The sequence below is a fragment of the Syngnathus floridae genome, chromosome 8 (genome assembly GCF_059516105.1).
Source record: "Syngnathus floridae isolate MCC-2025c chromosome 8, RoL_Sflo_1.0, whole genome shotgun sequence".
In the NCBI taxonomy this organism is placed as follows: Eukaryota; Metazoa; Chordata; class Actinopteri; order Syngnathiformes; family Syngnathidae; genus Syngnathus; species Syngnathus floridae.
The window spans coordinates 101,147-129,136 of record NC_142420.1 but is presented as its reverse complement, the minus strand read 5'-3'; the positions used below and the strand labels follow the sequence as shown (position 1 = coordinate 129,136).

The 27,990-nt window shown below is 53.9% G+C and overlaps 1 protein-coding gene across 1 annotated transcript in view; it reads left to right on the top strand.

Moving 5' to 3' along the window:
• Positions 1-27,990, top strand: part of ttn.1 (titin, tandem duplicate 1) — a 116,901-nt gene that overhangs the window by 14,380 nt on the left and 74,531 nt on the right. The window contains exons 26-89 of the mRNA XM_088382272.1: positions 387-650; positions 843-1,106; positions 1,289-1,549; positions 1,993-2,253; positions 2,412-2,553; positions 2,624-2,792; positions 3,043-3,277; positions 3,457-3,741; positions 3,865-3,978; positions 4,214-4,402; positions 5,470-5,919; positions 6,997-7,461; positions 7,598-7,648; positions 7,713-7,799; positions 7,884-8,171; positions 8,310-8,417; positions 8,544-8,820; positions 8,987-9,164; positions 9,464-9,544; positions 9,899-10,166; positions 10,465-10,527; positions 10,624-10,683; positions 11,191-11,253; positions 11,370-11,432; positions 11,523-11,597; positions 11,731-11,766; positions 11,888-12,901; positions 13,522-13,572; positions 13,732-14,136; positions 14,505-14,783; positions 15,124-15,393; positions 15,478-15,617; positions 15,728-15,854; positions 16,200-16,466; positions 16,552-16,818; positions 17,038-17,301; positions 17,376-17,515; positions 17,601-17,727; positions 18,279-18,545; positions 19,010-19,276; positions 19,410-19,676; positions 19,945-20,084; positions 20,390-20,516; positions 20,618-20,760; positions 21,488-21,611; positions 21,690-21,956; positions 22,275-22,372; positions 22,447-22,615; positions 22,776-23,045; positions 23,120-23,386; positions 23,466-23,744; positions 23,831-24,239; positions 24,317-24,441; positions 24,525-24,791; positions 24,897-25,166; positions 25,245-25,544; positions 25,634-25,936; positions 26,006-26,193; positions 26,268-26,382; positions 26,457-26,744; positions 26,924-27,075; positions 27,198-27,345; positions 27,486-27,663; positions 27,815-27,936. Coding sequence (XP_088238398.1) covers positions 387-650; positions 843-1,106; positions 1,289-1,549; positions 1,993-2,253; positions 2,412-2,553; positions 2,624-2,792; positions 3,043-3,277; positions 3,457-3,741; positions 3,865-3,978; positions 4,214-4,402; positions 5,470-5,919; positions 6,997-7,461; positions 7,598-7,648; positions 7,713-7,799; positions 7,884-8,171; positions 8,310-8,417; positions 8,544-8,820; positions 8,987-9,164; positions 9,464-9,544; positions 9,899-10,166; positions 10,465-10,527; positions 10,624-10,683; positions 11,191-11,253; positions 11,370-11,432; positions 11,523-11,597; positions 11,731-11,766; positions 11,888-12,901; positions 13,522-13,572; positions 13,732-14,136; positions 14,505-14,783; positions 15,124-15,393; positions 15,478-15,617; positions 15,728-15,854; positions 16,200-16,466; positions 16,552-16,818; positions 17,038-17,301; positions 17,376-17,515; positions 17,601-17,727; positions 18,279-18,545; positions 19,010-19,276; positions 19,410-19,676; positions 19,945-20,084; positions 20,390-20,516; positions 20,618-20,760; positions 21,488-21,611; positions 21,690-21,956; positions 22,275-22,372; positions 22,447-22,615; positions 22,776-23,045; positions 23,120-23,386; positions 23,466-23,744; positions 23,831-24,239; positions 24,317-24,441; positions 24,525-24,791; positions 24,897-25,166; positions 25,245-25,544; positions 25,634-25,936; positions 26,006-26,193; positions 26,268-26,382; positions 26,457-26,744; positions 26,924-27,075; positions 27,198-27,345; positions 27,486-27,663; positions 27,815-27,936 — 13,698 coding nt within the window. The remainder of the gene's footprint in view (positions 1-386; positions 651-842; positions 1,107-1,288; positions 1,550-1,992; positions 2,254-2,411; positions 2,554-2,623; positions 2,793-3,042; positions 3,278-3,456; positions 3,742-3,864; positions 3,979-4,213; positions 4,403-5,469; positions 5,920-6,996; positions 7,462-7,597; positions 7,649-7,712; positions 7,800-7,883; positions 8,172-8,309; positions 8,418-8,543; positions 8,821-8,986; positions 9,165-9,463; positions 9,545-9,898; positions 10,167-10,464; positions 10,528-10,623; positions 10,684-11,190; positions 11,254-11,369; positions 11,433-11,522; positions 11,598-11,730; positions 11,767-11,887; positions 12,902-13,521; positions 13,573-13,731; positions 14,137-14,504; positions 14,784-15,123; positions 15,394-15,477; positions 15,618-15,727; positions 15,855-16,199; positions 16,467-16,551; positions 16,819-17,037; positions 17,302-17,375; positions 17,516-17,600; positions 17,728-18,278; positions 18,546-19,009; positions 19,277-19,409; positions 19,677-19,944; positions 20,085-20,389; positions 20,517-20,617; positions 20,761-21,487; positions 21,612-21,689; positions 21,957-22,274; positions 22,373-22,446; positions 22,616-22,775; positions 23,046-23,119; positions 23,387-23,465; positions 23,745-23,830; positions 24,240-24,316; positions 24,442-24,524; positions 24,792-24,896; positions 25,167-25,244; positions 25,545-25,633; positions 25,937-26,005; positions 26,194-26,267; positions 26,383-26,456; positions 26,745-26,923; positions 27,076-27,197; positions 27,346-27,485; positions 27,664-27,814; positions 27,937-27,990) is intronic.

Sequence of the window (27,990 nt, the reverse complement as noted above, 5' to 3'; positions counted from 1 at the left end):
TGGATGGATGGATGGATGGAGCGAGGAATGGATGGATGGATAGAGTGATGGATGGAGTGATGGATGGAATGATGGATGGAATGATGGATAGAGTGATGGATAGAGTGATGGATAGAGTGATGGATGGATGGATGGATGGATGGATGGATGGATGGATGGATGGATGGATGGATGGATGGATGGATGGATGGATGGATGGATGGATGGATGGATGGATGGAGTGTGGGATGGATGGATGGATGGATGGATGGAGTGTGGGATGGATGGATGGATCTTGGATCCACCTATTGACAGGTACCAGTCCGATTGGGATGGTCACCTTGGGCCAGGAATGCTTAAGTCCGGTCCAGTCCAACGCTGGGACAAACCTTCTGTTTCTTCCACAGCCGTGAAGGTGAGGAAGACTCTGAAGAACTTGAATGTGGTCCAGACACAAGACGCCATGTTCAGCCTGGAACTGACCCACGAAAACGTAAGGGGAGCACAGTGGATCAAGAACGGAGTGGAGATCAAGCAAAGCGACAAATATCAGATCAGCGTCAGCGGCACCGTGCACACCTTGAAGATCAACGACTGCACCGCACACGACGAGTCCGTTTATTCCTTCAAGCTGGGCAAGCTGTCGGCCAGTGGGAGGCTGAACGTTGAGAGTAAGCATTTGGCGCGGCGCGGCGTGTTCCCCTGGGTGGCAAAAGGCAGAGTCTTCTGCTGTCCTTTTCAAAGTGCTTTTTCCGTCTTCTCCCATACAGTGAAGTCGGCAAGACTGCCGCTTCGTTTTGGCTAGTCGCGGTGGTGCAACGTCTTCTTTGAATCCTTTTGATTGCAACTCATGTCCCTCACAGCCATCAAGATCCTGAAGAAGCCCAAGGACGTCACATCGCTCCTGGGAGCCGCCGCCGCCACGTTCGAAGTGACCATTTCGGAGGACGACGTTCCCGTCAAGTGGCTGTTCAACAATGAGGAGCTGCAGACCGACCAACACTACAGGATGATCTCTGAGAAGAAGACACACAAGTTGGTGGTTAGGGACGTCGACGGCAGCAAAGAGGGGGAGTACACGGCGGTGGTCGGTCATCTGCGCTGCAGCGCTCGCCTCACCGTCGAGTGTAAGCATCCCAAGCCACCGCCGAATGCGCTCGGCGGCGTGCGTGCGGACATGTTTGTGTGTCGGTCTAGATCCGCAAGCTGAACCTCGTGGAAAGCCAGCCCGTGTGTTGCATACAATAGAAAGCTAACGTTCGGCTTCTCGCTTAGCATTAGCGGTTGACCTTGGCCCTTTCCGCCGCAGCTCTTCGCGTGACCAAACCCCCGGAGAGCGCGTCGGTGGCCGAGACCCAGGAGGCCACCTTCGAATGCCAAGTGTCTCACTTCAACGTGCCGTCCGCCTGGTTGAAGAACGGCGTGGAGATGGAGATGAGCGAGAAGTTCCGTATGGCCGTGCAGGGCAAGGTCCACCAGCTGAAGATCCTCAACGCCAGCAGGGACGACTCGGCCGAGTACACCTTTGTGTGCGGCGAGGACCGCGTGTCGGCCACGCTCACCGTCAGCCGTGAGTTGTCAAACGTTTGCTTCTACTTCTTTGTAATTCTCGGTCTCCCACAATGCGTAATGGTCACCAAACGTGGATGCGCCGCTGAATTGTGTCGGAAGAGCACGTGACGTTGGCTCCTGCCACTACGACGCGTCGCCGAGCTACAAAGTGAAGCAATGCATACGGTTGGCAAGGTGAACTCGGGCCTGTTCTTGCTCACGGCAGCCTGGTTGTTGTTCATGGCTTGATGAAAATCCTCTAAGTTCCACCTCAAACGTCACCTCGAGCGCAGGTCTAAGCTGCTGGGAAGAAAAAAAATGACACATCTGTTTGAGCAGTATCAAGAATCCCAGTTTCACGTGGCAGTCGATACGTTCCGCTCGGACCGCCGTCAGGGCATACTTGGCGACGAGCTGCCAAAGGCCCATGGTGACGCCTTGCGTTTTTTCACCCTTTTTCAGCCATCGTCATCTTGGCCGCGCTTCAGGACGTCAACGCTCAGGAGAAGGACACGGTCACGTTTGAGGTGCGGGTCAACCACGAGGGCATCTCCTCTAGATGGCTGAAGAACGGCGTGGCGATCCGCTCTAGCGACCGATGCCAGGCTCGCCGGAAGCAGCAGACGCACACGCTGAGCATCAGGAACGTTCACTTTGGGGACAGCGCAGAGTACGCCTTTGCCGCGGGACAATCGCTCACCGTTGCAAAGCTCTACGTGGAAGGTAAGCCTGCAACGGAACCGACGCAGCTACCCACCGACAGTCTAGTCGCCGACAGTCCTGCCCCGACGGACTGACGCCGACTGATCGCCGGGCCGTGCCGTGCCGGACACAAGGCTGTTTAATTACCCCGCATTTGGTGCACTGACTTTGTTTTTCAGCTCGTGTGGTTGAATTCCGCAAACACTTGAAGGACTTGAAGATCACAGAGAAGAAGAGAGCAACTTTTGAATGCGAGGTGTCCGAAGCAAGCGTCCAGGTGATGTGGATGAAGGACGGTGAGGAGCTGGAGCCGTCCGACAGGTAGCTCAGCGTGACCTTCGTCCAGCAAACAAACATCAGAAAAGTCGTGGTGAGCAAACATTTTCCGCAGATACAAGATGACCTCCGAGATGTTTGTGCACCGCTTGCTTTTGCCGTCCGTCCGCCTATCTGACTCCGGAGAGTACGCGGCCGTAGCCGGCTCCAGCGTGTCCAAGGGGAACCTGTCGGTGGAGGGACGGGACATCGAGATCTCGGAGCCCGCCAGTAAAAACGTAACTGTGAGTGTTCTGCTTTTGGACCAGGCCAAAGGCGTCAAACGTTCCCGCGGGCCTTGACCGGGGCTGCATCTTGCGATTGGGCGTCCATTCGTCGATGAATAGAATTTGAAAAAGGAATTTCCACTAAGTGATGAGGCAGGCCCGCTTCAAGTTTTCTATTTGCCACTCCGAGTTTAGTGGAAAAGGGGCGACCGACCACATTTCGAGCCCAGCCCGACCGTCTTCCGCTCATCCTTTTCTCCATTTTTAGGTTGTGGAGGGACAAATGGCCGTGCTGGAGTTTGAAGTGAGCGAGGACGAGGTGGAGGGTCGCTGGCTGCGAAACGAGACGGAGATCCAGCTGCCGGGCGACCGACGCTTCAGCTACGTCGCCGTCGGAAAGCTCCATCGCCTCAGCCTGGCCGAGACCTACAGGAGCGACGCTGGCCAGTACGCCTTTGTCGCCGGGAAGAACTCCAGCAGTGCCGTCAGTCTCCATGTGCGACGTAAGGGCGCCGCCTCTTGAAGTTGATCGCGACCGACTTCCCCTTGGGCTGGGGATGGAGGGAGCCAAGCCAAAAGCTGCGTTACAGAAGGGAAAAAAAGAGTCCTTCAAAGCAGCCGATTGTCTCGAAGTGTGGAGCCAGCCTAACGGCGCTCCCCTCCTCTGTCCGTCCGTCCCCAGTACCCGAAGCCCCTCAGGTGCTCCAGCCCATGCAAGCCCAGACGGCCACGTCGGGTAAATCGGTTCGCTTCTCGGTGCGGGTGAGCGGCCTCCCGCCACCTCGGGTGACCTGGTACAGAGGCTCCCAGGCTATGAGCGCCAGCGCCACCTGCAAGTTCCTGCACGACCAAGACGAACACACACTGCTGCTGACGGAGGTTCTCCCGGCGGACGCCGGCATCTACAGCTGCGAGCTCAAAAATGACTTTGGAGAGGCCGCCAGCTCGGCATCGCTGGATGTGGAAGGTTTGTCGGCCGTCCGGACTCATCCGTTTGTCGCCGCCGAGCCCGGAGCCGCATCCAGTCCGGTCCGGTCCGGTCTGTTGTTGCCGGTTGATGAAGTGGTTGCTTTTCTTGTCTGTCTTGCAGTTCCTGAAGAAGGCACGCCCCAGGTGCCTGCTCCGGTTCTGCTTTCTCCCATGAACGACACCCTGGCGACTGCGGGACACGCAGCCCAACTGGAGTGTCGCGTGTCTGGGGAAGGTAGGACGGTGCGACTCTGAGTTGATCACTTGCAGTAGTCTCGCTCAAGAAAGAAAATGAAAGCCCACGACGATGACGACTTCAATATCACCTGACTGGCCTGCCGTGCTCTGCTGCACAACCTGCGCTGTGCTGTTTTGTCCGCGCTCGCTCCCGTGGGCCGTACCAGACCGCGCTGCGTTCATGCTTTGTACCCGTTCCGGCTGGCTTGTTGACCTCGCTGCTCCTGTTGCAGATTTGCAAATCAGCTGGTGGCGGAACGACAGAGAGCTCAAACAATCTGAGGTCTTTCGGATGTCTCGATTGGGAGACGTCTGCCAGTTGAGGATTTCCAGCGTGGCGCCGGAGCACCAGGGAGAGTTCTCGTGCGTCGCCAGCAACTCGGGCGGCACGGTCATGTGCGAAGCTAGTCTCTATGTTGACGGTGAGTTGTGAGCGCCGAGAGCTGTCGGCCTGCACGCATGTGCAGGCCGCTGCTCTTGGAGCGCATCGGCTCCAGGTGCGTGCGCGTTCTCCTTCGCTCTCAGCAATGAGACTCAAACGACTGAAACGAAGAATGACTGAAAGCGACTCGCTGTCTGTTTGGATCGGCCATGCACGAAGATCCACCCGAGGGCCACTACCTCGTACTCGTCTCTAGTAGTGCGCAGATTTGCACGACTACACGGACTGGCCTGACTCCCAGTGATGCGCCTAGGTTGTTCTACTGCCGTGCACACAGGATTGACGCCCACTGAACTCCTAAAGATATGTAGATGTACAGCCGATTTGTCCTGGTGAGGACCAGGCCAGCCAGGTGCATCCTGGCACGTGGACCACATGGAACGCTCTGACACGGGGCTGGCTGGCTGGCTGGCTGGCTGGCTAGTGGGAAAATGCCCTTCTCCAGGCTTCTTTTTGCGAGTCCTTGTGGTGTCCTCGTCCTCCGGTCATTTTATTTGCACTCGGCCCGTCGCGTCGTCTTGTCAGCCCAGCTGAGCGGCTTTTCTCCCTTTAGCTACTCTGGCTCTTCTCATTTTGGACTTTCTCTCTTAGCGACCTTGTTTTGCCTGCCTATTTTCTTTTCTCCTTATGACTGGCTTCCATGCACTCGAGTCCTCAATCCAGCCGCAAACTTTTCCCGAACGTAATTTGTCACTCTGCTTGTGATCAATTAGAATATCACTACCGTTCCAGGGCGGGCGGACGGATGGATAGAAGTACAGTTGCGCACGCATGGCTCAGACGTTAAGATGAAGCCACGCAACGTCGTTCAGGCCGTAGGTCGTCAGCTCAGACCGATCCCAACTCTTTTCTTTGCTCGTCCGGGCCAGGACACAGCTAGCCTCGAATTTCAGATGCATGCAGCATGGTCAGAGAGCCAGCGGAAGCTCTGTGAGCATGATTGACAAAAGCGTCGTCACGTCTCCTCCTCCTCCGCTCGCCGATCCGGACGTCGGCGACAGTGTGTTGACCTAACAACCCCTGTCTGTCCTCTTTCTTACCGCCCAGATGAAAATGCCTTTGATAGCACTTTGGCCGAGGCTAAGCTGAGTCAAAGGCTGGAGACTCGGAACCTCAGCGAGTTTACCAAGTCCCACTCTGAGAGCTCCAGCGTGTCTTGGCGGACGGTGGAGGTGGTGGAAACGGAGAGCTCGGAGCGCAGCCTTTCCATCTCGGCGCCTCTGAAGCCCCGAGCGCTGATGGAGCTGCGGGACATCCGCGTCAAGAGCGGCGAGATGGCCGAGTTCTGCTGCTCTTTTGACGGGCAGCCGTTCATCGGGGTGGTTTGGGACCACAATGGCCAGAACCTGCTCAGGGAGCGGGCAAAGAGCTCTCAGAGGGGAGGACTCTTGTCCCTGGTCATCCAGAGCGTGAGTCTGGCCGACCAGGGCGTATACCGCTGCACGGCCACCAACTCTCACGGCCATAGCAGCTCGTCTGCTCGCCTCACTGTAGAAGGTGCGAACTCTTTCGTCTTTCTTTTCTCACGCTGCCTTCCTTGTACGTGCCAGTGCTCCACCCGCTTCCTTGCTGTCTCTCTTAAGTCTCCTCCGGGCCGGGCCGGGCCAGGCCGGGCCGGGCGGGGCCGAGCCCCGCCTTGCTAACCACACCTGCCCAACCTACTGACCCACCAAACGTACATAGAGGCCTTTGCTGTCGCCTTTTGGAACCCAGCTGTGTCACTAACTCATCAAAATGCTGGCAGGCGTGTTTGTGTGTCCGTAACAAATGCAAGTTGGCAGATGTGTGCAGTATGATTTTCAGCAATGGGTGGGGGGAGGGCTTCTGGGTGGCAACAGGTGAGTGACTTGGGCTGACCCCATGAGATGCAGCCATCTTCTGTCCGTTGTTTGTTCCATTCCCCCGAGCCCCCACCGCCGTTGGGGAAGGCTTTGCTTCTTGCCACCCAGAATCACGTGGGACGTGGTGACGATAAATCAAGAAAGTATCTATCTGCTTAGCCTCTCTCTCTCTTGCTCTCTCTCTCATGCTCTCTCTCACTCTCTCTCGCTCTCTCTCGCTCTCTCTCGCTCTCGCTCTCTTGCTCTCGCTCTCTCTCCTGCTCTCTCTCTCTCTCTCTCTCTCTCTCTCTCTCTCTCTCTCTCTCTCACACTCTCTCTCTCTCTCCCTCCCCCCCCCCTCTCTCTCTCTCTCTCTCTCTCTCTCTCTCTCTCTCTCTTACTCTCTCTCTCTCTCTCTCACGCTCTCTCTCTCTCTCCCTCCCCCCCCTCTCTCTCTCTCTCTCTCTCTCTCTCTCTCTCTCCCCCTCCCTCTCTCTCTCTCTCTCTCTCTCTCTCTCTCTCTCTCTCTCTCTCTCTCTCTCTCTCTCTCTCTCTCTCTCTCTCTCTCTCTCTCTCTCTCTCTCTCTCTCTCTCTCTCTCTCTCTCTCTCTCTCTCTCTCTCTCGAGGGCTAAGCATGCTTGCGTCATGGACCGGCCCAAAATGTGTCCTCTGTGAGTTGATAACAAGTGTCTAAAGTGTGACTAACGAGTGGCAGCAGCCTAATGACTCTCCCTACCTATGATTCTTATCCAGCTAAAGAGGCAAATGTCAAAGGCGAGTGCGCCGTTGCGACAGATTCTGTGCACGCGGCCTCACGGGCTGGCAGCGACAACACAAAAGCTCCCCCGGTGAGCTTGGACCCAGAGAAGACGGCAGAAAAGCCAGGATCCCTGCCTCCGTACTCACAGCTGTACTCGCTGAGCAGCTTTCCCGACAGCCGCCCGTGCAGCTGGCGCCCCGACTTCCTCCTCCGGATCCCCCGAGGTCTGCTGGTGCGCAAGCGCAACCCCCCACTGTGTTGCGCCACCAAGGGGATCCCCGCCCCCTTTGCCGCTTGGCTTTACGGAGGCTTGAGTATCGGGGATTCCGTGTGGTACTCGAGCAAAGGTGACGGCCCCGTGTGCCGTTCGCCCGTAAAGAAGGTCCAAGGCGGACAAGCGGGCTCTTTGTCTTTCGAAAGCTCGGCCGAGGATGTCGAGTGCGGCTTGGTGACTACAGGTTGGCATCTGCTTGCTTCTCTTCCACACTATTGTGCACCTACACGGCCAGCACTTATCTTCCAAAAGCCACCCACACATCACTTGCTTACTTGTCGCCGTAGTGCTATTCATTTGTTGCCTTTGTGCCCTTGCAGTCACGATGCACGAGACGGTGGCTGTGAGCCAGGTCCAGGAGCAAGTCTCAGGTACGACTCTTTTGTCATGTAACACAGACACAGGATCATATGGTGCTGATTTCATGTCTTGAAGGTCTGAGCGCAGCCCACGGGTACACCCGCCGGGGCTCTGACCGGGAAGGAGGTGAGGCTTCCTCCCAGGTTTCTCTCACCAGCTCAGGTACAGTCTGTCTTTCCATTCTTTTGAAGTACACTTGGCGTCAGCTTGTGCCGATGCGCTCTCGTTCTCCGCTGGCTCTTTCAGAAAACACAGCGCCTCCAAAATTTGACAGCCCACTGCAGCCACTAGTGCTGAGTGAGGGTGACAATTTGAGCCTTAAATGTCATGTGACTGGCACCGCTCCACTCACCATCATTTGGATGAAGGACCGGCGGGAGCTGAGGTCCACTTCCAGCACAAAGATCACCTTTGTGAACGGAACGCCTTGTCTGAATATCAGCCAAGTGAGCAAAAGCGCAGGGGGAGACTATCTGTGCAAGGCAAGCAACTCTGCCGGGACAGACTTCTGCAAGGCCAAAGTCACCGTCATAGGTATGGATGGATGGGGTGGACTGATGGGGTGGATGGATTGGGTGGATGGATTGGGTGGATGGATTGGGTGGATGGATGGATGTTTCAACCAGACAGAGTACTTTTGGTCCTCAGCTCACTTACTTTCTCTTGCCCAAGAACGCAAGGCAATCCCTGACGTCTCTACCCCTGCCGCCGCTGCCCCCGTCAAGCGTCTGGACAATCTTTTCTTCATTGAACAACCAAAGAGTGTTTCTGTCACAGAGAGTGAGTTGCTCCAAAAGTTTATCAGCCACACAATTGTGATGAGTCTCTGCTGGCATCTCATCTCATCTCATCTCATCTCATCTCATCTCATCTCATAGAATGTGATGTGATGTTGTTTTCTCGCAGAGGGCACGGCCACCTTTATCGCCAAGATCGGAGGCGAGCCTATTCCCAGCGTCAAGTGGATGAAGGGCAAATGGAGGCAGCTGACCACCGGCGGCCGCGTCTCCATCCAGCACAAGGGCCAGGAGGCCAAATTGGAGATCCGGGAGGTGACTAGGTCTGACTCGGGCCAGTACCGCTGCGTGGCCTCTAACAGGCACGGCGAGATCGAGTGCAGTGCTGAGATGGAGGTGACCAAAACTGAGAAAGCGGCGGAGGACATCAGAATTCGCTTGAAGAAGTAAGCTGTCGGTCGGACTTGAGAAAGAATTCTCTTCCTTTTGTTGGGACTCGTCCAAATAAGCCAATCCCTTTGGCACGAGAGTGGGGACAAGGGTCCTGTTTGTGCCGTCGTGAAGATGGAGTCTATATCAGCTGCATGTTTTTTTTGCTCTTGGTTGAGCTAGGACCCCCTCAAAGCAGAAGAGCCCCCAAAAAGCAGATGAGGTCAACTTGGTTGAGTTGCTGCGAGGCCATGAGCCCAAAGACTACGAGAAGATCCTGAGAGAGCACCACATTCACAACTATCGAGCTATCCTTCAAGCGGTGGAGCTGCTGAAGCAGGAAAAGGAGATGGAAGCTGTGGTGAGGAACTCGCCGTCCGTCAGCTTGTGACCGTACTGTCCCGTCCGTCCGTCCGTCCGTCCACCCACTGAGTGTTGCTACGAAGGGAGGCGAGGTCATCTAGTCATTGAGCTCCATGCAGGAATTGTCCAATCCAACTCAGTGCCAAGCCTGGAGAAAAAGTCAGGACGCTCATCCGTCCATAAACCAAAAGCTCCACCAGAATGCCATCCAAACATTGGGCACTGCAAAAAAAGCTCAGCGCAATAGTATGACAGTATGCATTGTCTGTGTCACGTGACCGTCGGGCTCTCCTGCAGGAGACACAACTTGACGAGCAGGTCTATGACGAAGATATGGTCCGCTTCATCCAGCAGCTGGAGGGACGCATGGACACGGAGGTAAAAGTGCGGCATGAGAGAACACTATCGCTAATCCATCGCCATTGATTTCTCACTTCCGCCCGACTCGCTTGCGCCAACGATGACCCTCGTTAGTCTAGAAAGCACACGCACCTCGTGAACGTAGAAAGGGCAAGCTCCCTCTTTCATTGTCCGGCTTCTGATCGAGTCGGCTGTATTTTCGTTACCCACCGCAGCGAGCAGCTACAAAATGCATCACCCTAACTTTGGCACATTTGCATCTGATCCGCGTGGTTCGTTGCTTTGCAAACGGGGTCGACAAATACGTAGCACGCCAAAAGCCCAAAGAGCATTTTCACCATCCAACGCTTGAATGCGGTTGTCAACCCGCAGCCCGTCACTGTGCTGGAGGACATCGGCGACCAGAGCGCGTGCGAAAACGACAACGCTACCTTTGAGTGCCGGATCAGGATCAACTACCCGGAGATCACCTTGACCTGGTACAAAGGAACCCAGAGATTGGAGGACGGCGTAAAGTACAGCATCCGCAGTGACGGCGAGCGCCACAGCCTGGAGATCCGCCAGTGCCGGGCCAAGGACGAGGGCCACTACCGGGTGGTCTGCGGTCCTCACATCTCCGACGCCAGTCTCAGCATCTCCGGTAAGAGCAGCGCAAACGGAGCGCCCGTTTTCCAGACACGCGTCCACGTCTTTTCTATGACCTGACTATGGTCTTCTGCTCTGATCGCTGTTCCAGGTCTAAAGCTTTTTCTAAATGCATGCGCACTTCGTCGTCCTGATCCTCTTTCAAATGTTTTTGACGGAGGGAATGGGCTCTCAAGGCTTTGTTTGGATTGTCGCTGTTGATGAACAAGCCAGTTGATTAGAATGACATTTTTTCCAAAAGACGCCGCCGGTCCAGGCCCGGACGATAGCTTTAACGTGCCCTTTCTCCAAAGTTGACAGGACACCGAAGGAGACGCCCGCTGCATCTGAAGCTCTGGCTCCTGCTCCACTCAGAGGTATCTGCTCCGGTTCTTCCTTGCTCACGCCATTTTGGTCCTCTTGCGACCCATTTCTCGCTCCGGAAAAGTCAAACGAGTCCCAATGTTTTGAAGACCCTGACCGCCAGAAGCCAGAGATGACAGCGCCACAAGAGGAGCCGCTCCTCTCCGAAGGTAATGCTTAGGCTTTTGTGTCTTTCTCGCTACGTTCAGCACGGCTGTTCATCGCTCAGTAGTTGCATCTGACGTCTTTCCCGAATGAGACAAGTCACCAAGTGGCTTGTCTTTTTAACCTTGAAGAATTGAAAGGATTCAGAAAAGCAGCCCCGCAAGCTCAATGGGAACCTCAAGCCGAAGCACAACTTGAACCAAAACCAAAACCTGAACCAGAGCCCGAGCCAAGTACAGTCTTTCACTCTGGGCCTGTCTTCAGGAGTTAGCGTCTTGCGCTCAAGCTGCTTACAGGCGCACACTGACCGACACTGACGGGCGGCAGACTCGGAACTCTCTTTTAAGTCCATCCTTTGCTTTGCGTTTGGGTTGTAGGCATTGCGCACAACCTTTAGTTCTTACCCTAAGTGGCAGAAGCCGCAGAAGCCAGCTTCTGGACATTTAGCAGGAACTGCTTGTGTGCAAGTCACCGACCGCACAGCAAACTTGACAAAGGGCTATCACTTCTAGGGAACCAAAGATGGAAAGCTTCCCCTGCCAGAGCCGCAGAGGACAGTAGGACTCGTCCCGCAGGTACTCTCGGACCTCTTGCCGAGCGTCTCTCTGAGCTTCGATCAGCCGCCGAGTGCTCACTTTTTTCCTCTTTGTGTCTGCCTGTCCGTGACCTTTTCCTGTGTTCTACCTTGAAGCCCTCCCTCCAGAGGAGAAGGAAGTGGCAACAGAGGCACGCGCTCAAGTCCTTCCCGCCCCAGGTAGTATCTCCCCTCCCCAGCGTGTCTGCCGTCTTGCTTTCTCTTCCAATTCCAACCTGACTTGTGTTGGCTCTTTGCCCGCTCTGGCAGAGGAGAAACCTTCTCCAGCAGCCAAAGCAGCGGCCAAAGCGTCTCCTGTCTTGAAGCGAGTCCCTCCACCCGCAGGTAATGTCTGTCTTGTCGTCTGTCTGGCGAGTGACAAGCTGCCATTTGTTGTCCCCGCTTTGCAGCCATTTATTTTTCCCTGAACTTGCAAATGAACCATTTCCAGATGACTCACTAATATTGACTCTTGCAGACAAGGAACCGGTTAAGGCTCCTGGACCAACCAAAGGTATTTTCTTTGGCCTTTTTTTTGTTTGAATGAGAAATTCATGTCACTGCTTGCTGTTTTGCTCGAGTGCGTGTACCTGTTTGTGACGTGTTTGTGAAATGATTCGCTATCCAAAACACAGCACCGCTTGAACCCAAAATTGAGACAAGAGCAGCAGCAGCAGCAATGCACAAGGTGCACACAAAGCATCTTGACCGAGAGCCCGACGTTCCCGGTCTGCATGAAAGACAAGGTCGGGATTCAACAATCAAAGGTCAGGAAGGTTTCGTCACTCTGACCCAAGAGACGAGTCAAGTCCAGCTTTGCGAAGTACGTGACGAGCTTGCAGTTGCTTATCAAATGGAGACAGAAAAACCGAAAGGAACGACCGCTTCCAAAAAAGTAACTCAAGTGCCAGGCAAGCCGATGCAATCCATCAAATCTAAAAGACAAAATATCCAACTCAAAGGACGTCCCGGCTTGCCAAAGGATGGCCCCATTCCAAAAGCTGAAGATGACGCCAAAGCGACGAAACCTGCTGATGGCGAGCACAGAGAGTTAAGAGTCACCACGAGTCAAGCAGTCTTCATGGTGGATCAAGAGGTGTCAAAAACCACGCTGACAGCCGCAGAGCTACCGGCCAGATTGGCTCCAGAGGCGCCCAACCCTGCCCTAGGAGAGAAAGATAAGCACAACATTTCACACAGACAAACTGATCGCATCAAGACTGGCGCCAAATTCAAGAGTACGCCATCGCCTGGACGCAATGCAGAAAAGGGTCAAGGGGCGTTGGAGCCCAAGAAGCAGCTGAAAAAGGTGGAACCAAAAGAGGCTGAGAAGTCCAAAGCAAAGGAAGTCACCACTGGAACCAACACTGGTGGTGCTGAGAAAGTGAAAAGGATGTCAGAAACCGCTTCACCAGAAGTTGCAGCAATTTTAAAGGAACCTTGCCCTCCAGAGGCCTCCCAAGGGAAGGGGGTCTCATGGGTGAAGCCCACCCAGCAAGAGAAACACATGATTAAGGATGAGGCTGAGGACAGCAAGGACGCAGCCGATGAGGAGACCTGGACTCGGGAGCCGGTCCCCTCTGACGACTGGCAAGTTCAAGGGCTGGATGGGGCATGGGAAACCCCAGGCCCTTCTGACAGCCAAAAAGGTGAGCGAGCATCCAGAAAATTGGAGCTGCTGTCAGCATCCCCAACCTGTACCCAACTACCAGAACCCCCGACCGGCACCCATCTTACTGGCACGTACTACCAGAACTTCCTACTGTCACCCATCTTACCGGCACCCGTTAGCAGAACGTCCGACTGTCACCCATCTTACCGGCATCTGCTTGCAGAACCTCCTACTGTCACCCATCTTACCGGCACCCACTAGCAGAACCTCCTACTTTCACCCATCTTACCAACACCCACTAGCAGAACCTCCGACTGGCACCCATTACCTGAACCTCCCACTGCCACCCACCTTACCTGCTTACATTCCAGCAGCTCCTCCCTTCCCAGCAACCTTGCCACCATTCTAACACCTTCCGAGATGTCTTGTTCTAATCCTCATCACACACTCTTGGGTCACCTGATGCATCATCATCATCATTATCACACGACTCCTAAATGTTGTCGTTATCATCCTCGTCCTATTTCTATTCCCCCATCATGAAAGACATTCTTGAAAGAATTCTTGTTGTCGTTGTTGTGCTTGAGCAGAACAATTTGACTAGAGGAAGAGCAAAAGATGATTTTGTGACAGAACATTTTTCCATCACTTGTCCAGATGGCAAACCAGCGGAGGAACCTCCCAAAGGACGAGGACGAGGATTTGGCGGTGAGAACTGACATGCATCCCTTTTCGGTTTCTCTTCCATAAGACTCTTTGATTGAAACTCTTGATTTTTTGGCTTGAACGAATCGACATTTGCCCCTACTGGTTGCCTTGCGTCCCGTATCTTACCCCACCCACGTATTTTTCAATCTGCTTTTGCAGTGAGACTAACACCCTCTCCCGGGGATGGCGGTCGGGGTCGAGGCCTGCGGCCCGGCGGCGGTGGTAAAGGCCCCTCTCCTCCGGAGGAGCCTTTTGGAGGATTCAAACTCAAAGCGGTGCCGCTCAAGTTCATCAAGAAGCTGGTGGACATTGTGCTGCAGGAGGCCGAGTCCATTGGCTCTTCGGCCGTGTTTGAGTGCCAGGTGTCGCCGTCCACCGCCGTCACCTCTTGGGTTAAGGATGGCTGCAACCTGCGTGAGGGCCCCAAGTACAAGTTCACCTCGGACGGCAAAGACCGCAAGATGGTGGTCAAAGACGTGCAGCTGTCGGACACCGGAGAGTACACCTGCGTTGCCAAGAATGCCGGAAGGGAGATCACCTGCACCGCTAAACTTGTTGTTGAAGGTGAGCTCACCGATCTTCTTCTTTAGACTTTGGGGAAGCACAGAAACGTACTCGGCAACAATTTCCAGTCTTCAATTGTTCCCAGGCCGGCCGAGAGTTTTTGTAACTGGCACTCCAAGTGTCTAGACCGCCGTTCAATTGGCCAATTGTCAACCGACGACGTCTTAAAGTCAATGCGGTCTCGGTCGTGTACGGCGGTGGCTCCCAAGCCACATAGAAAGCAGTCTCCAGGCCACGGCCCAGGTTTTGCTCTCAAACCTGCAAGAACATGGTGCTCAAGGCACAAAAGTCAACATGTGGACTTACAAAAGTCACCTTTTGCCTTGGCAAATTGAGCGTGTGCATTCCAAGATGTTGTCCTTGTGCAGAGCTGCCTGTGAAGTGGGTCAAAGAGTTGGAAGCAGAGACGTCATGCACCAAGGGTCAGCCCATGTACCTGACTTGTGAGCTCAACAAGGAAAGGGACGTCATCTGGAAGCGCGATGGCGTCAAACTGAAGAGACAGGCTGGCAAGTTGGCAATCAACATCATCGGCTTGCAGCACGCCGTCACCATCCAGAACGCCCTTGAGGAAGACAGCGGCGTCTACTCGTGTGAGGTGGACGCGCCGGACGGCATCAAGACCAGCACCAACGTCAAAGTCACCGGTGAGGAGGACGCCCGCGGCTAATGCCTTTCAGCTTCTAAACGCGTGCCCTCGGAAAGGTTGAAGAGCGGACACGTCCCTCGGCGGCGGCGTGTCTGCTCACTGCAGCTCTGACTAGGGCTTTCTTCTCCTTTTCTACTCCTACTTCCTTCCTTGAGCCATCTCGATGAAGACGGGATGTCAGAGCGTGCCTCTGACTCCCTCCCTCCTTCTTCTGCTGTTGCGCCTGCCGCAACGCGACACAGACGCTCGGCAAACGAGCCCCGGGTTTCACAATGCTGCGGTTAGAGTCCATTTTGGGTTACAGTGCGAGCCTCAATTTTGTCCCTTGTGCTGCTCAGAGGTGATCAAAGACTGGTTGGTGAAGCCCCTGAGGGACCAGCACGTGAAACCCAGATCCAGCGCCACCTTCAGGTGTCAACTCTTCAAGGACACCCCCAACTGGAAGTGGCTAAAAGGCGACATGGAGCTCACGCCTTCCGACAAGGTGGAGATCAGCAAGGATGGCGTCAGCATGCAGCTCACCATCAACAACTGTCAGCCCGACGACGTGTCGGAATACACCTTTGCCGTGGAGGACCGCAAATACTTGGCCAAACTGACTCTGGGAGGTGCGTGGCCCACGTGGGGGGGTGGCTGGGGGTGGCAACGTACACCTTCACCTTGAATGAGCGCTTTGATGTGCTTGTGTGCAGAGCGTGAGGCGCAAATCCTCAAACCGCTGGCGAGCGTGGAAGTGGTGGAAAAGGAAGAAGCCAAGTTTGACACGGAAATCTCAGAGGACGACATCGTTGGCGAATGGAAGCTCAAGGGACAAGTGCTCAGCAGATCTCCGGTGAGTCGCCACGTCTCGGTGGCCAGATGCAGCACCGTCTGCCAGACATTGGCTGCCTGCTACTCGTGGTGTTTCAAATTGAAAAATAAATGGGCCAAACGCGTTTTTAGACGTGCGACATTAAAGCCGATGGCAACAAACGCTTCCTGAGTTTGAAGAACGTCCAGTTGGATCAAGCGGGCGAAGTGTCCTACCAGGCTTTAAACGCCATCACCAGTGCCATGCTGACTGTCAAAGGTATGGCCGCAATCCAAACTTTGCCTGTATGCGTGTATGCCTGTATTCGTGTATGCCTGTATGCATGTATGCCTGTATGCGTGTATGACTGTATGCGTGGATGACTGTATGCGTGGATGACTGTATGCGTGGATGACTGTACGCGTGTATGCGTGCGTTCTCCTCTCTTGAGTCCAGTCCTCCACCAATCGATGCTCATGTCTTGCACCTCCGGAGCCGCCGCGCTCTCAATTTGCGTCTCTGTTGTACAATGACAAGAAAAGCATTCTTGCAATTCCATTGGAATGGATGCTGAGCATTTGCATGGGGAAAATAGCACGTCAATAACCCAGAGAAACCTTGCAGAGATCGAAATGGGCTTTGTGGAGCCTCTGAAGGACGTTTCAGTTCCTGAAAAGAAACAAGCAAAGTTTGAATGCACCCTCACCAAGCAAGTATCCAAGGCCATGTGGTTCCGGGGCACGGAAATTGTGGCCCCGGGCCCCAAATACGAGATCATCGAAGACGGAAACAAGCACATGCTGATCATAAACAGCTGTGAGTTTGACGACGAGTCCGAGTACTCCATCCAAGTTTTGGATCACAAATCCACGGCTCGGCTCTCGGTGGAAGGTAAGTTTCGGTTCGCCGTCGGGCGCTTGGAGTGGGCCGCCTCCTTAACGGGCGGGTGGGCGCGGCTCTTCCTGTTCTGTTCCAGGCTTGAGGCTTAAGATTGTCAAGCCGCTGGAGGACCAGACGGTCAAAGAAGGCAAAACGGCTCGCTTTGAGCTGGAGTTGACTCACGACGACGTACCGGTGGTCTGGTACCGAAACGAAGTCAAGCTCCACGTGAGCAGAACGGTGATCGTGCACGTGGAAGGAAAGAAACACGCTCTGGAAATGAACTCGTTGACGTTGGATGACACCTGCCAGATTAAGGCCGAGGCCAAGGGAATAAGCACGTCAGCAAAGCTGACGGTCATAGGTAATGTCACCCGTCCCATCTCTTGCACGGGGAGAAGAGGTGCTGGCTGGGGGGGGGCGGGGCGGGGCGTGGCGCGGCGCGTGGGGCGGGACAGAGCCCGGTCTTTGGGTGCTTGACGACCCATTCTGCGGAGGTGGCAGAGCGACCAGAGTCTGGGAGAAGGGTAGGCTTTCATGGCGCCGGCCGCCTTTAATCGATGACTCGACGGTGTTGTTCTAGAGGGTGACGCCGTCTTTGTGGTGAAACTCCAAGACTACACGGCCACTGAGAAAGAGCAGGTCTCTATGGACTGTGAGCTCAACAAAGACGTCCCCGTGATTTGGTATCACCAAGAAAAGGAGATGATGGCTTCCAAGACTGTACTCATTCAATCCGAGGCAACTCGCAGGTCTTTGGTCTTGATGAAGGTGGAGCGGAGCAGTCAAGGAAAGTACACCTGCGACTGCGGGACCGACAAGACGGTCGCCGACCTCACCGTGGAAGGTAAAAGCAAATTGTCGCCTCCCTCGGTGGACTTTGCCTGGGCCGAGCATCTTCACTTTTGGCCTCCCCGCCAGCTCGCGTCATCAAGCTGCTTCGACCTATTTACGGCGTGGAACTCTTTGACGGCGAAACGGCTCGATTTGAGGCGGAGATCTCTGAGGACGACGTCCACGGCCAGTGGCTGCTGAACGGAGAAGTTCTGAGCGCTTCCTCTGTGAGCACCTCTCTCTTGCTCGCCCGGCGTGTGCTCCTTTGTTGTCTGGCTCGCTTATTGAGTGGCACCATTTTGAAACGGGCAGGATGTGGACATCATTGAAGAGGGAGGCAAGCACACGCTCATCCTGTACAACTGCAAAGTGCCCATGAGCGGTGAGGTGGCTTATTCCGCCGGAAATGCCAAGTGCGCCGCCAACCTGAAAGTCAAAGGTGAATCCACCACATTCTCTGAAATCTGCAAAGTTCAATTCGGCCGACTGGGCTCGTCTTTGTTTTCTGAGAACTATCATCCAAAATTGAACTGGAGAGTCTTCGGTATTTCTGAAGCAGTCCACCTGCTTCATTTTCGGCTGCCGAAATTCTTTTGTCCACATTTGCCGTCTCTCTACACGAGGACGCAATCCGACTTCATTGTCGCTTTGCTTTGCTCTACTTTCGAAATGGAGAGGCTCATCTTAATGGGTCCTTTATTGATCAAAAACTCCTTTAAAATAAAATCGAGTCATGAAAAACAAATCCGATCGCAAGCTCACCGTAAGACCCCAAGATAGCAAAGTGATATTTTGAAAGGACCTCTGGAGAAAGGACGAAAATCCTCCAACCCTGCAACGGGAGTCCGGTTGCCTTCCTTCGTTTGCTTTTTGCCCATTTTTGCCTCCCAGATGACTCTCTGGTGGCAGTTAGACTGAAAGGGCAGAGGTTAGGCTTCCTCTCCATTCCCGGACCGTGACGCCATTTTCTTTGTCCGCCCGCTCGGTCAGAACTTCCACTCAACTTCCTGATGCCGCTGAGCGACGTGCACGTGTTCGAGAAGGACTCCGCCCGATTCGAGCTGGAAGTGTCCCGAGCGCCCAAATCCTTCCGTTGGCTGAAGGATTCGCAGGAGCTGGGGAGCGACGACAAGTACGAGATAATCCGAGACGGCAACTCGTACGCGCTGCTGATCCGCTCGGCCACCTACGACGACGAGGCCAAGTACCTGTTTGAGGCGGAAGACAAGAGGACCAGCGGCAAACTGGTCATCCAAGGTGAGCCCTCACCTGCCCCACGCGACAGAACCATTACGCTTGTTGTCGCTCCGCTCGGTCCGACTCGCCAAAAGAGGATGGCGTCGGCGGTCGCGGCTACTGCGCCACCGAAAATGAAGCTTTTCTTGACCACGGTAACCATTTGCGAGCGGTCGGTCGCCGTGTGAGTTACGCCATGGCGGCAGCTACAGCACGAGTACAATTGTGTTTACTGACCTTCCCGGAGAGCAAATGAAAAAAGGGTGGCCTGTGGTCCACAGATGCTCCACAGACCTTTGTGTGGTGTAAAAAAGTGGCAAATAAGCGCAAGACCATTTATCTTTGTCATGTAGCGGTTAGCTAAACTTCACTCCTTAGCTGATCAATAACCGTTTGTCCAAAACAAGTGGAATCATGGAAATGCGTCGCCGGAAGCGATGGGCTTGTGGCACGCGTCATCTTCAACCGTTGCGCTCTCGCCACAGGAATCCGCCTGGAGTTCCTCAAGCCCATCAAGGACGTGACGGTGAAGGAGCGCGAAACGGCCGAGTTCAGCGTGGAGCTCTCGCACGAAAACATCCCCGTGGTCTGGTACAAGAACGACGTGCGACTTCACCCGGCAAAGGCCATCCACATGACGGACCGCGGCGCGGTCCATACGCTGGCCTTCAAGGAGGTTGCCCTCGACGACACGGCCATGATCAAGGTGGAGGCCGCCGACAAGAGCGTCAACGCCATGCTCACCGTCATCGGTCAGTACCCCACGCCGTATCCTTTCCGAGATTAGCAGAGTCGTCAAATAGTCGACTGAGGCGGCATGTTTGGGACGTCAATATTTGCCACACAAACCTCCAAAAGCCGTCCTTCCGTGTCCTTCCCCCTCAGAGGGCGACCCGTATTTCACCAGCAAGCTGCAGAACTACACAGCAGTGGAGAAGGACCAAGTGAAGCTTGTGTGCCAACTGAGCAAGGCGGCGGCCGACGTCAAATGGTTCAAGGACGGGAAGGACCTCACGCCCTCCAAGAACGTCAGCGTCACCGGCGAAGGCAAAAAACGAATCCTGATTCTGCGTAAGGCCGAGAAGAGCGACACGGGAGAATACGCGTGCGACTGCGGCTCCGACAGGACGGAAGCGTATCTCCAAATTGAAGGTAAGACCAAATGGAGTGCAGTGGCCGAGCTCTTCTTCCTTCACTTTGGTGCTTTCTTGGTCTCCGCACCAATGGAAAGGCCTTGGAATCAACGGAATCTAACCCTAACCCTACGTCAAGATTCTGTCTGACTGTCATTGTATTGCAAAGTGGTTGTTGCCCCTTGAGCCTTTCGTTTTGCCCTCCCCCCCCATCTTGTCTGCCTTTTACCCCATGGGCTTCCTTCTGTCACGTTGACATTGTCGTCTGTCTCGGGTTTGCCTTCCAGATCGTGACATCAAGGTGGTGCGTCCCCTGTACAGCGTGGAGGTCACCGAGACGGAGACGGCCAAGTTTGAGACGGAGCTTTCCGACGAGGATGTGGAGGGACACTGGAAGCTGAGAGGAGAAGCTTTGCACCCGTCGGCCGTAAGCCTTGACCTTTTGTTCACGTTGGCAAATTGAGGTGGAAGGGGCTCAAAAGCCACTTTTTGCTTTGATTCACCCCACAGGCCTTGAAAATAATGGTTTTGTAAAAGCCCTAGCTCTATGTCACGAGGTACTACAATCCAACTTTATTCAAACAAAGGGTGCATTTCACATTGTGCATTTTCTGTCACTAAAATGCGGTGGTAGAAATGTCCATATACGTGCAGTAGACACCAAGAATGTTGATGAGCTAGTTGTATGGTCCCAATGGAAGCAAAACGAATGGACTGTTTGTCTGCTGTCAGGATGTGGATATCAAGGCAGAGGGCCCCAAGCATCTCCTTATCCTCTATAACGTCCGTATGGACATGGCGGGAGGCGTGGACTTCTCAGCGGGCTACGCCAAAACAAACGCTCAGCTGCGAGTGAAAGGTGAGCACGCTAAAGCGAGAGCCACTCACAAAGGCCGGTGCTGCCTTATCTGAAGAGATTGGACACTGAAGCGCCCGTCCGTCCGCCCTCGCCTTCCCCAGCTCGAGCCATCAGCTTGCTGCGACCACTGAAGGACGCCACTGTAACTGCCGGAGAGACGGCCACCTTCCGCTGCGAGCTGTCTTACGAAGGCATCGTGGTAGAGTGGTTCCTGGCAGGGAACAAGATGGAGGACGGCGAGCGGGTAGGACGCCCAATACTTTTGCCAGCTTTTGTCAATTGCGCGTCAAAAGACACCCTTCCCCCTTTTGTCTCTGAGCTCTGTGCTGAGGTTAAAAATAACTGACTAATCTCACACTAGCCCTCCAGGCTCCCTGATATGGAGCTTCAGCCGCTACGACGTCAAAGGTCTTGTGAGCGAGCGAGCGAGCGCTTTTGTCTCGCTCGTGACACTGTGTGTTTAAACTCATTGCGACACCCTCGAAACGTTCAACCTAAAATTTGCTTTTCCTTCTTTACTGCTAGTGGAAGAGAACAGACCAAACAGACTACATACAGGAAAGCACCGCAGGCGGGTCAGGGCTTTGGAGTTAGTCTTTTCCCCCGTCGTTGTTGTCGCAACATGTTCTCTTTTTTTTTTGTTTTTTTGTTTGTTTGTTACTCCATCCATGTACAACAACAGAATGGGTGTTTCTAAAGTGCTCTATAAGTAGTTGTAATGTTAAAGTCCTACTGAGTTGAGCTGAGTTGATACAGTATCCATATGGAAGAATGGATACGGCCACAACGAATAAGAGAATGCCCCAGCTTTCACTTCCCCAAGTCTCTAACGTCAAGCTCAAACTAAAACTCTTGAACTTGACAACTTGAAGTTGAGCCTCCAAAGTCGCATCAGACTGCAGCCGCCATCGTCTAGTCGGAGGGGTTCCAAACTGGAAACGCATGCGACTCCCATCGTTTGGTTCCTGCAGGTGAAGACTCGAGCAGATGGCCGGATTCACGCGCTGACGGTTCGAGACGTGAAGCTGTCAGAGGCGGGCCCCGTCAGATTGACCGCCAAGGACTTCCAGACTCAGGCTCAGCTCATAGTCAGAGGTGAACGACGCTCGCTCCTGACCTCCGTCCGGTCTCTGCTTTTGCACTCGGCGCTCAGGTTTTGGCGTGTGCTTTCAGAGCCTCCGGTGGAGTTCACCAAGCCTCTGGAGGACCAGACAGTGGAGGAGGAGGCCACGGCCACTCTGGAGTGCGAGGTCTCCAGAGAGAATGCGCAAGTTGAATGGTTCAAGGAGGGACAGGAAATGCATAAGACCAAGAAATACAACGTGATCGTCGATGGGCGAAAGAGGGCGCTGGTGATCCACGACTGCAACCTGGACGACATTAAAACGTACACATGTGACGCCAAGGACTTTAGGACGTCCTGCTTCCTCGACGTCATACGTAAGGACTGTTTTGGAATTTCTTGAGCTTTGACGTATAATATCCCAGCTAGAAGCGGGTGCCGCGCAGGGAAGACAATTTCTAGAGACATTCCTGTAGTTCCTGTGTGTGAGCTTCAGGCAAAATGGCCGAATAGAAGCAAAAGTCCTGCAGGACAAAACTAACCAGCTGTGAGACGCCGTGACAGTACTCGCCGATAGAAAGGATCAACACACTCGCAACAAATAACAACACGTCATCCATCGATACAATTACCACCACGAGGAGAAAATGCTTTCCATCTCGGCCTGACACGTCGTGGTCATTTTGTGCCCTCAGCGCCTCACGTGGAGTTCATCAAGCCTCTGCAAAACGTTGAGGTCCGAGAGAAAGAATCTGCCAAGTTTGAATGCCAAGTATCCCGAGAGTCCGCTAAGGTTTGAACGCTTTGCTTTCCTGATTCTGGCTGACCGCGCTCTCCGCTGAGCAACGTTTGCGATCCCTCCCTTAGGTTTGCTGGTTCAAGGATGGCTGCGAGATAAAAAAAGGAAAGAAGTACGAGATTACGGCCAAGGGGCTTCAGAGGATCCTGATCATTCACAAGTCTGCCATGGATGACGAAGCGGAATACGAGTGTGACGCAAGGACGTCAAAGAGCTCCGGCATGCTGACTGTCATTGGTGAGGATCCTCCACCTCCATGGCTTTAGTTCAGTGTGATTTCCATTTGCACTTTACAGCCTGGCAAGAAAGGAACAAAACACAAAAGAAAAACTGTTTGCTTCCTCATCCTCAAGTGATAATTTATTTAAGTGTTTTATTTATTTATTTTCAACTACAGAGGAGGCTGCCAGGTTCACCAAGAACCTGTCCAATGTCGAGGGCACCGAGACAGACAGCGTTAAGATGATCTGCGAGGTCTCCAAGCCCGGGGCTCAGGTGACCTGGTACCAAGGAGACCGAGAACTTCCGGAGGGCGGCCGCTACGAGCAGATCGCGGATGGTCGTAAACGGATCCTGATCATCCAGGACTTGAGGATGGAGGATGCCGGTGAATACAACTGCAGACTGAGTCCCGACGTCAAGACAGCTGCTGTCCTGAAACTGAATGGTACGACACACAGCCTGCTCTTGGACGAATGAAAGAACAGCAGCAAGCGTGTCCTTTTGCTTCCCCCCTCCCAGAACTGGCTGCCGATTTTATCGCCAGACCGCAGAACCAGGAAGTTGTGGAAGGAGAGAAGGCTGAGTTTGTCTGCTCAGTCTCCAAAGAAACCTATGATGTGAAATGGTTGAGAGGGGAGAAGGAGGTCATAAGCGGGGACAAATACCAGATTGTCAGCCAAGGAAAAAGACGAGCTCTTGTTGTGAAAAACTGTGAGCTGAAGGATGAGGGAGGTTACATGGTCCTCATTGGCAGTGTTCAAGCCTCTGCTGATCTCTTGGTGATCGGTGAGACTCATTTGCTCCCCCCTCGTTATCCCTGACCCTCTGACCACGGCCGTGACGCACAGTCTGTCCTCGATTGCAGAAAAACTGAGGATCATCACACCCATCAGAGACACAGAAGTCAAAGAGGGAACCGAGATTGTCTTCAACTGCGAGAGCAACACTGAAGGTGCAAAGGCCAAGTGGCAAAAGAACCAGGAGACCATATTTGAGAGCAGCAAGTACATGGTGGCTCAGAGAGACAACGTCTTCTCCCTGAGGATTCGGGACGCTCGCAAGATAGACGAGGCCGAATACACTGTCGGCCTGACCAATCACAGAGGAGAGCACGCCAAGTGCTCAGCCTGTGCGAGAGTTACTGGTAAAAGACCAAATCCACGCAAACACAAAACAATGGCTAATTGTGAAATGCAATAATTAACCTAACCCCAAGAAATTCATCTACAGAGGAGAAGCCCAAGTTCCTGGTGCCTATAGAGGACATTGAAACCCAGGAAAAGAAGACCATCAGTTTTGTGTGCAAGGTGAACCGACCCAAGGCGACGGTGAGATGGCTGAAGGCTGGCCAGGAGGTGGAGCTCAGCAAACGCATCATCTACAGAAGCGAAGGTCTCCACCACACGCTCACCATCAAGGACTGCGTCATGGAGGACGAGGGCGAATACAGCGCTGAAGTCGGCGAAGACAAGTGCGCGGCCGAATTGATTATCAGCGAGGCCCCGACGGACTTCACTGCACAACTCAAAGACCAGACGGTCACCGAGTTTGAGGATGCAGAGTTCACCTGCAAGTTATCCAAAGAGAAGGCCACCGTCAAGTGGTACAGGAATGGCCGAGAGATTCGAGAAGGGCCGAGGTACCCGCCCTCAAATGACTAGTGACATCAAAGGTGTTTTTTCAAGCGTGTTTATGGAAGCCTGCGTATCCCTTCAGATATCTCACCGAGAGGGAAGGTAAGACGTGCAGGCTCGTCGTCAAGACGTGCAGACCAGAAGACGAATGTGAATACGCCTGTGGCGTGGAAGAGAAGAGAACCAGAGCCAGACTATTTGTTGAAGGTATGTTTTGTTTCATTCCGTCCAAAAAGTTGATTTTTTTTTTTTTTTAAAAATCTTCTCGCATGACGTTTTTCCTCCGAAAGAAACCCCAGTAGAGATCATCAGACCGCCTCAGGACACTATGGAGCCTCCCGGTTCAGATGTGGTGTTTGAGGCGGAGCTCAACAAGGACAGAGTGGAAGTGAAGTGGATGAGAAACAACATGATCATCATCCAAGGAGACAAATACCAGATGATCAGCGAGGGCAAAGTTCACAGACTGCAGGTGTGTGAGCTCCGACCTCGAGATCAGGGCGAGTACAGGATCGTTGCCAAAGACAAAGATGCTCGAGCTAAGTTGGAGCTGGCGGGTGAGTCCCACCACACCACACCACACCACACTGCACCGCACGACTGACTGACTCTGCAATCATCCATGCCAGAACCAAATGAAACTCGGTTGTCTGCTTTTGCAGCTCCTCCAAAGATTAAAACCACAAACCAGAACCTGATAACGGATGTCGGCAAGCCCTTTGTCATTACGGTACCCTACGATGCCTACCCTCGGGCAGATGTAGAGTGGTTCTTCGACGGCGCCAGTCTACTGCCCCAGAACATTGACACCTCAGTTGACAAGACAGTGTACCGCCTTAAAAGTCCCACCAAAGAAGACCAGGGCAAGTACAAGGTGGTCATCCGGAACAAGCACGGAGAGGATGCGGCCTTCGTTAACCTGGATGTGATTGGTGAGATTCAGTGGATTGCTTGATTCATTTGGGTTTACCGCGCTGGAGTTTTTTTTAACGTCCATCACTACTCGGCAGACGTACCCGGACCCATCAAGAACCTGAGGGTCACCGACACTGTCGACGGTGAAGTCAGTTTGGCCTGGGAGGAGCCCGAGAGTGACGGCGGCAGCAAAATCACGTCCTATACGGTCGAGAGGCGCGATGTCAAGCGCAAGGCCTGGACGGTGGCGACAGACCGTGCTGATGCACCTGAGTACTGTGTTAGTGGCCTCCAAAAGGATTCCTGGTACCTGTTCAGAGTCTGCGCCAGAAATCGTGTTGGGAGTGGACCCCACGTTGTCACTGACGACGCCGTTCAGGCCAAGAATAAATTTGGTGAGCGAGCGAGCGAGCGGGCAGGCAGGCAGGCGTGTGATCCATCGTATCAAGAGGAAAACCTTAGCAAACACTTTGTCTCCCGTCAGATGTTCCCGATGCACCGGAGAATGTAGATGTCAGTGCGGTGAACAGATTTGGTGCCACCGTCATCTGGGAGCCTCCTCTGTTTGACGGCGGCTCAGAGATCACCGGCTACGTGATCGAGCTCCGTGACAGGACGTCGGTAAAGTGGGAGGCGTGCATGTCCTGCGGGGCCGGCGAGCACTCGGCCAGTCTCAACGACGTGGTCGAGAACAAGGAGTATATCTTCAGAGTGCGAGCCGAGAACAAGGCCGGCCTCGGAAAACCCAGCGCTGCCACCAAACCCGTCAAGATCATGGATCCCATCGGTGGGTGACGTTTGACCGTCGTCGCTCGTGACGTACGTCTCATTTGCGTGCGACCTGAATGTCTTGCAGAGAGACCAAGCCCGCCACTCAACCTGAACTTCAATGACCAAACCAAGGACGCTGTCTCGCTCACCTGGGAGACGCCTGCCAGCAACGGCGGCAGTATCATCACTGGCTACATCATCGAGAAGTGCGAGGATGGCACAGACAAGTGGCTACGCTGCAACGCTCGACTTTGTGCAGACCTCTTCTACCGGGTACGGAGCTCCTCCTGTCACCTCGTTTGTCTCGTTTCATTGAGAATCTCAGCAAAGTGATCCTCTTTGTTTAGGTATCTGGACTAAAACACGGTTCCAAGTACCTTTATCGAGTTTGTGCTGAGAATGCCGCCGGTATCTCCGATCCGGCGGAGCAACTCGGCCCGCTTCTCGCCGACGATCCTCACGGTACGAACGTGAGAGCCAAAAAGATGAGCCGGCCAATTTGGGGTGCTCAGTAAAATTCCTTTTGTTCCTGGCAGTGGGTCCAACCATGGAGCTGAGTGCCTTCAGGAATGGCTTGGAAGTCATTGTCCCTCAGCCTCTTGCCATCAGAGTTCCCATCACTGGGTACCCAACTCCCACCGCCAAATGGATGTTTGAAGAGAAGGAGCTGACGTCAGCAGAGAAGCGTGCTTCTGTGGTCACGAAGCCCTCGTATGCAGAGCTTAAAGTTACACCAAGTGTCCGTCCGGACAAAGGGACCTACACTGTACAGCTCGAAAATGATATGTCCTCTGTCTCTGGAGAGATTGATGTCAATGTTATCGGTAATGGATCTGTTTATTTTTTGGCCCGCGTGTGTGCGAGTGTGTGTGTGCGCACGCGTGTGTGTGTGTGTGTGTGTGTGTGTGTGCGCGCACGCGTGTGTGTCATGGCTGACGGCCAACGTGTATTCTGGTTGTTTTTCTTTGTAAGGTTGACTTTTAATGCCTCTTGAATTCCCCAGCATGCCCCAGTGCTCCTAAAGACTTCAAGGTGGCCGAGGTGACCAGACACCATGTCCACTTGATGTGGGAGGCTCCTGAGCACGACGGAGGAAGTCCTGTCACACACTACCAGATTGAGAAGAGAGAAGTGTCTCGTAAGACCTGGGCAAAGGTAGCCAAAGTGCTTCATTGGTTTTACTGCCAGTACATTTGCAAAATGATACAATGCAATTACGATGGACTGGAGTCCAACGGCCGTCTTCTCTCCCTTGACCTTTTGGTATTCTATGCCAGGTGGCCACCGGAATCCTGGACCTTGAGCACACAGTGACGGATGTCATTGAAGGGAAGGAGTACCTGTTCAGTGTCGCTGCCTGCAATAAATGCGGAGCGGGAGAGCCGTCCTATATCGACGAGCCCGTCAATGTCTCGTCTCCTGCCAGTGAGTGATGATGCACTTGATGCATTAAGGGGCGTATTCTCTCATGTAGCTAAAGATGCGCTGGCTGCAGGAGAATATGCCGCTAAAAGCCAAACTAGAAAACAAGAGCATTCTGATGAGTTCCTACAACCTCGCTTCAGCTGTACCGGATCCTCCCGAAAATCTGAAGTGGCGGGACAAGAGCAGCAAGGGCATCTTTCTGTCCTGGGAGCCTCCAAAGTATGACGGTGGCTCCCACATCAAAGGCTACGTGGTGGATAAGTGTCAACGTGGAACCGACAAGTGGGAGCCCTGCTCCGATCCTGTTCAAGAGCTGAAGTAGGTCTAGACATCCTATCAGGGCTTATTTCTGATGTGCGTGCGTGCGTATGTGTGCATGCGCGTGTGTGTGCGTGCGTGCGTGTGCGTGTGTGTGCGTGTGTGTGTGTGTTCTGAGTCGCCACGTCTCACCTGATCTTTGCACTGTTAGGTTTCAGGTCACCGGTCTGATCGAAGGGCAGTGGTATGCATACCGAGTCCGAGCTCTCAACAAATTAGGAGCTAGTCGACCCTGCAAGGCTACTGACGAGATCCAGGCTGTCGATGCTAAAGGTTTGGCTCGAGTGGTGGAGCCCGAATTTAATGTCCAAAAGTCTGCGAAAACGC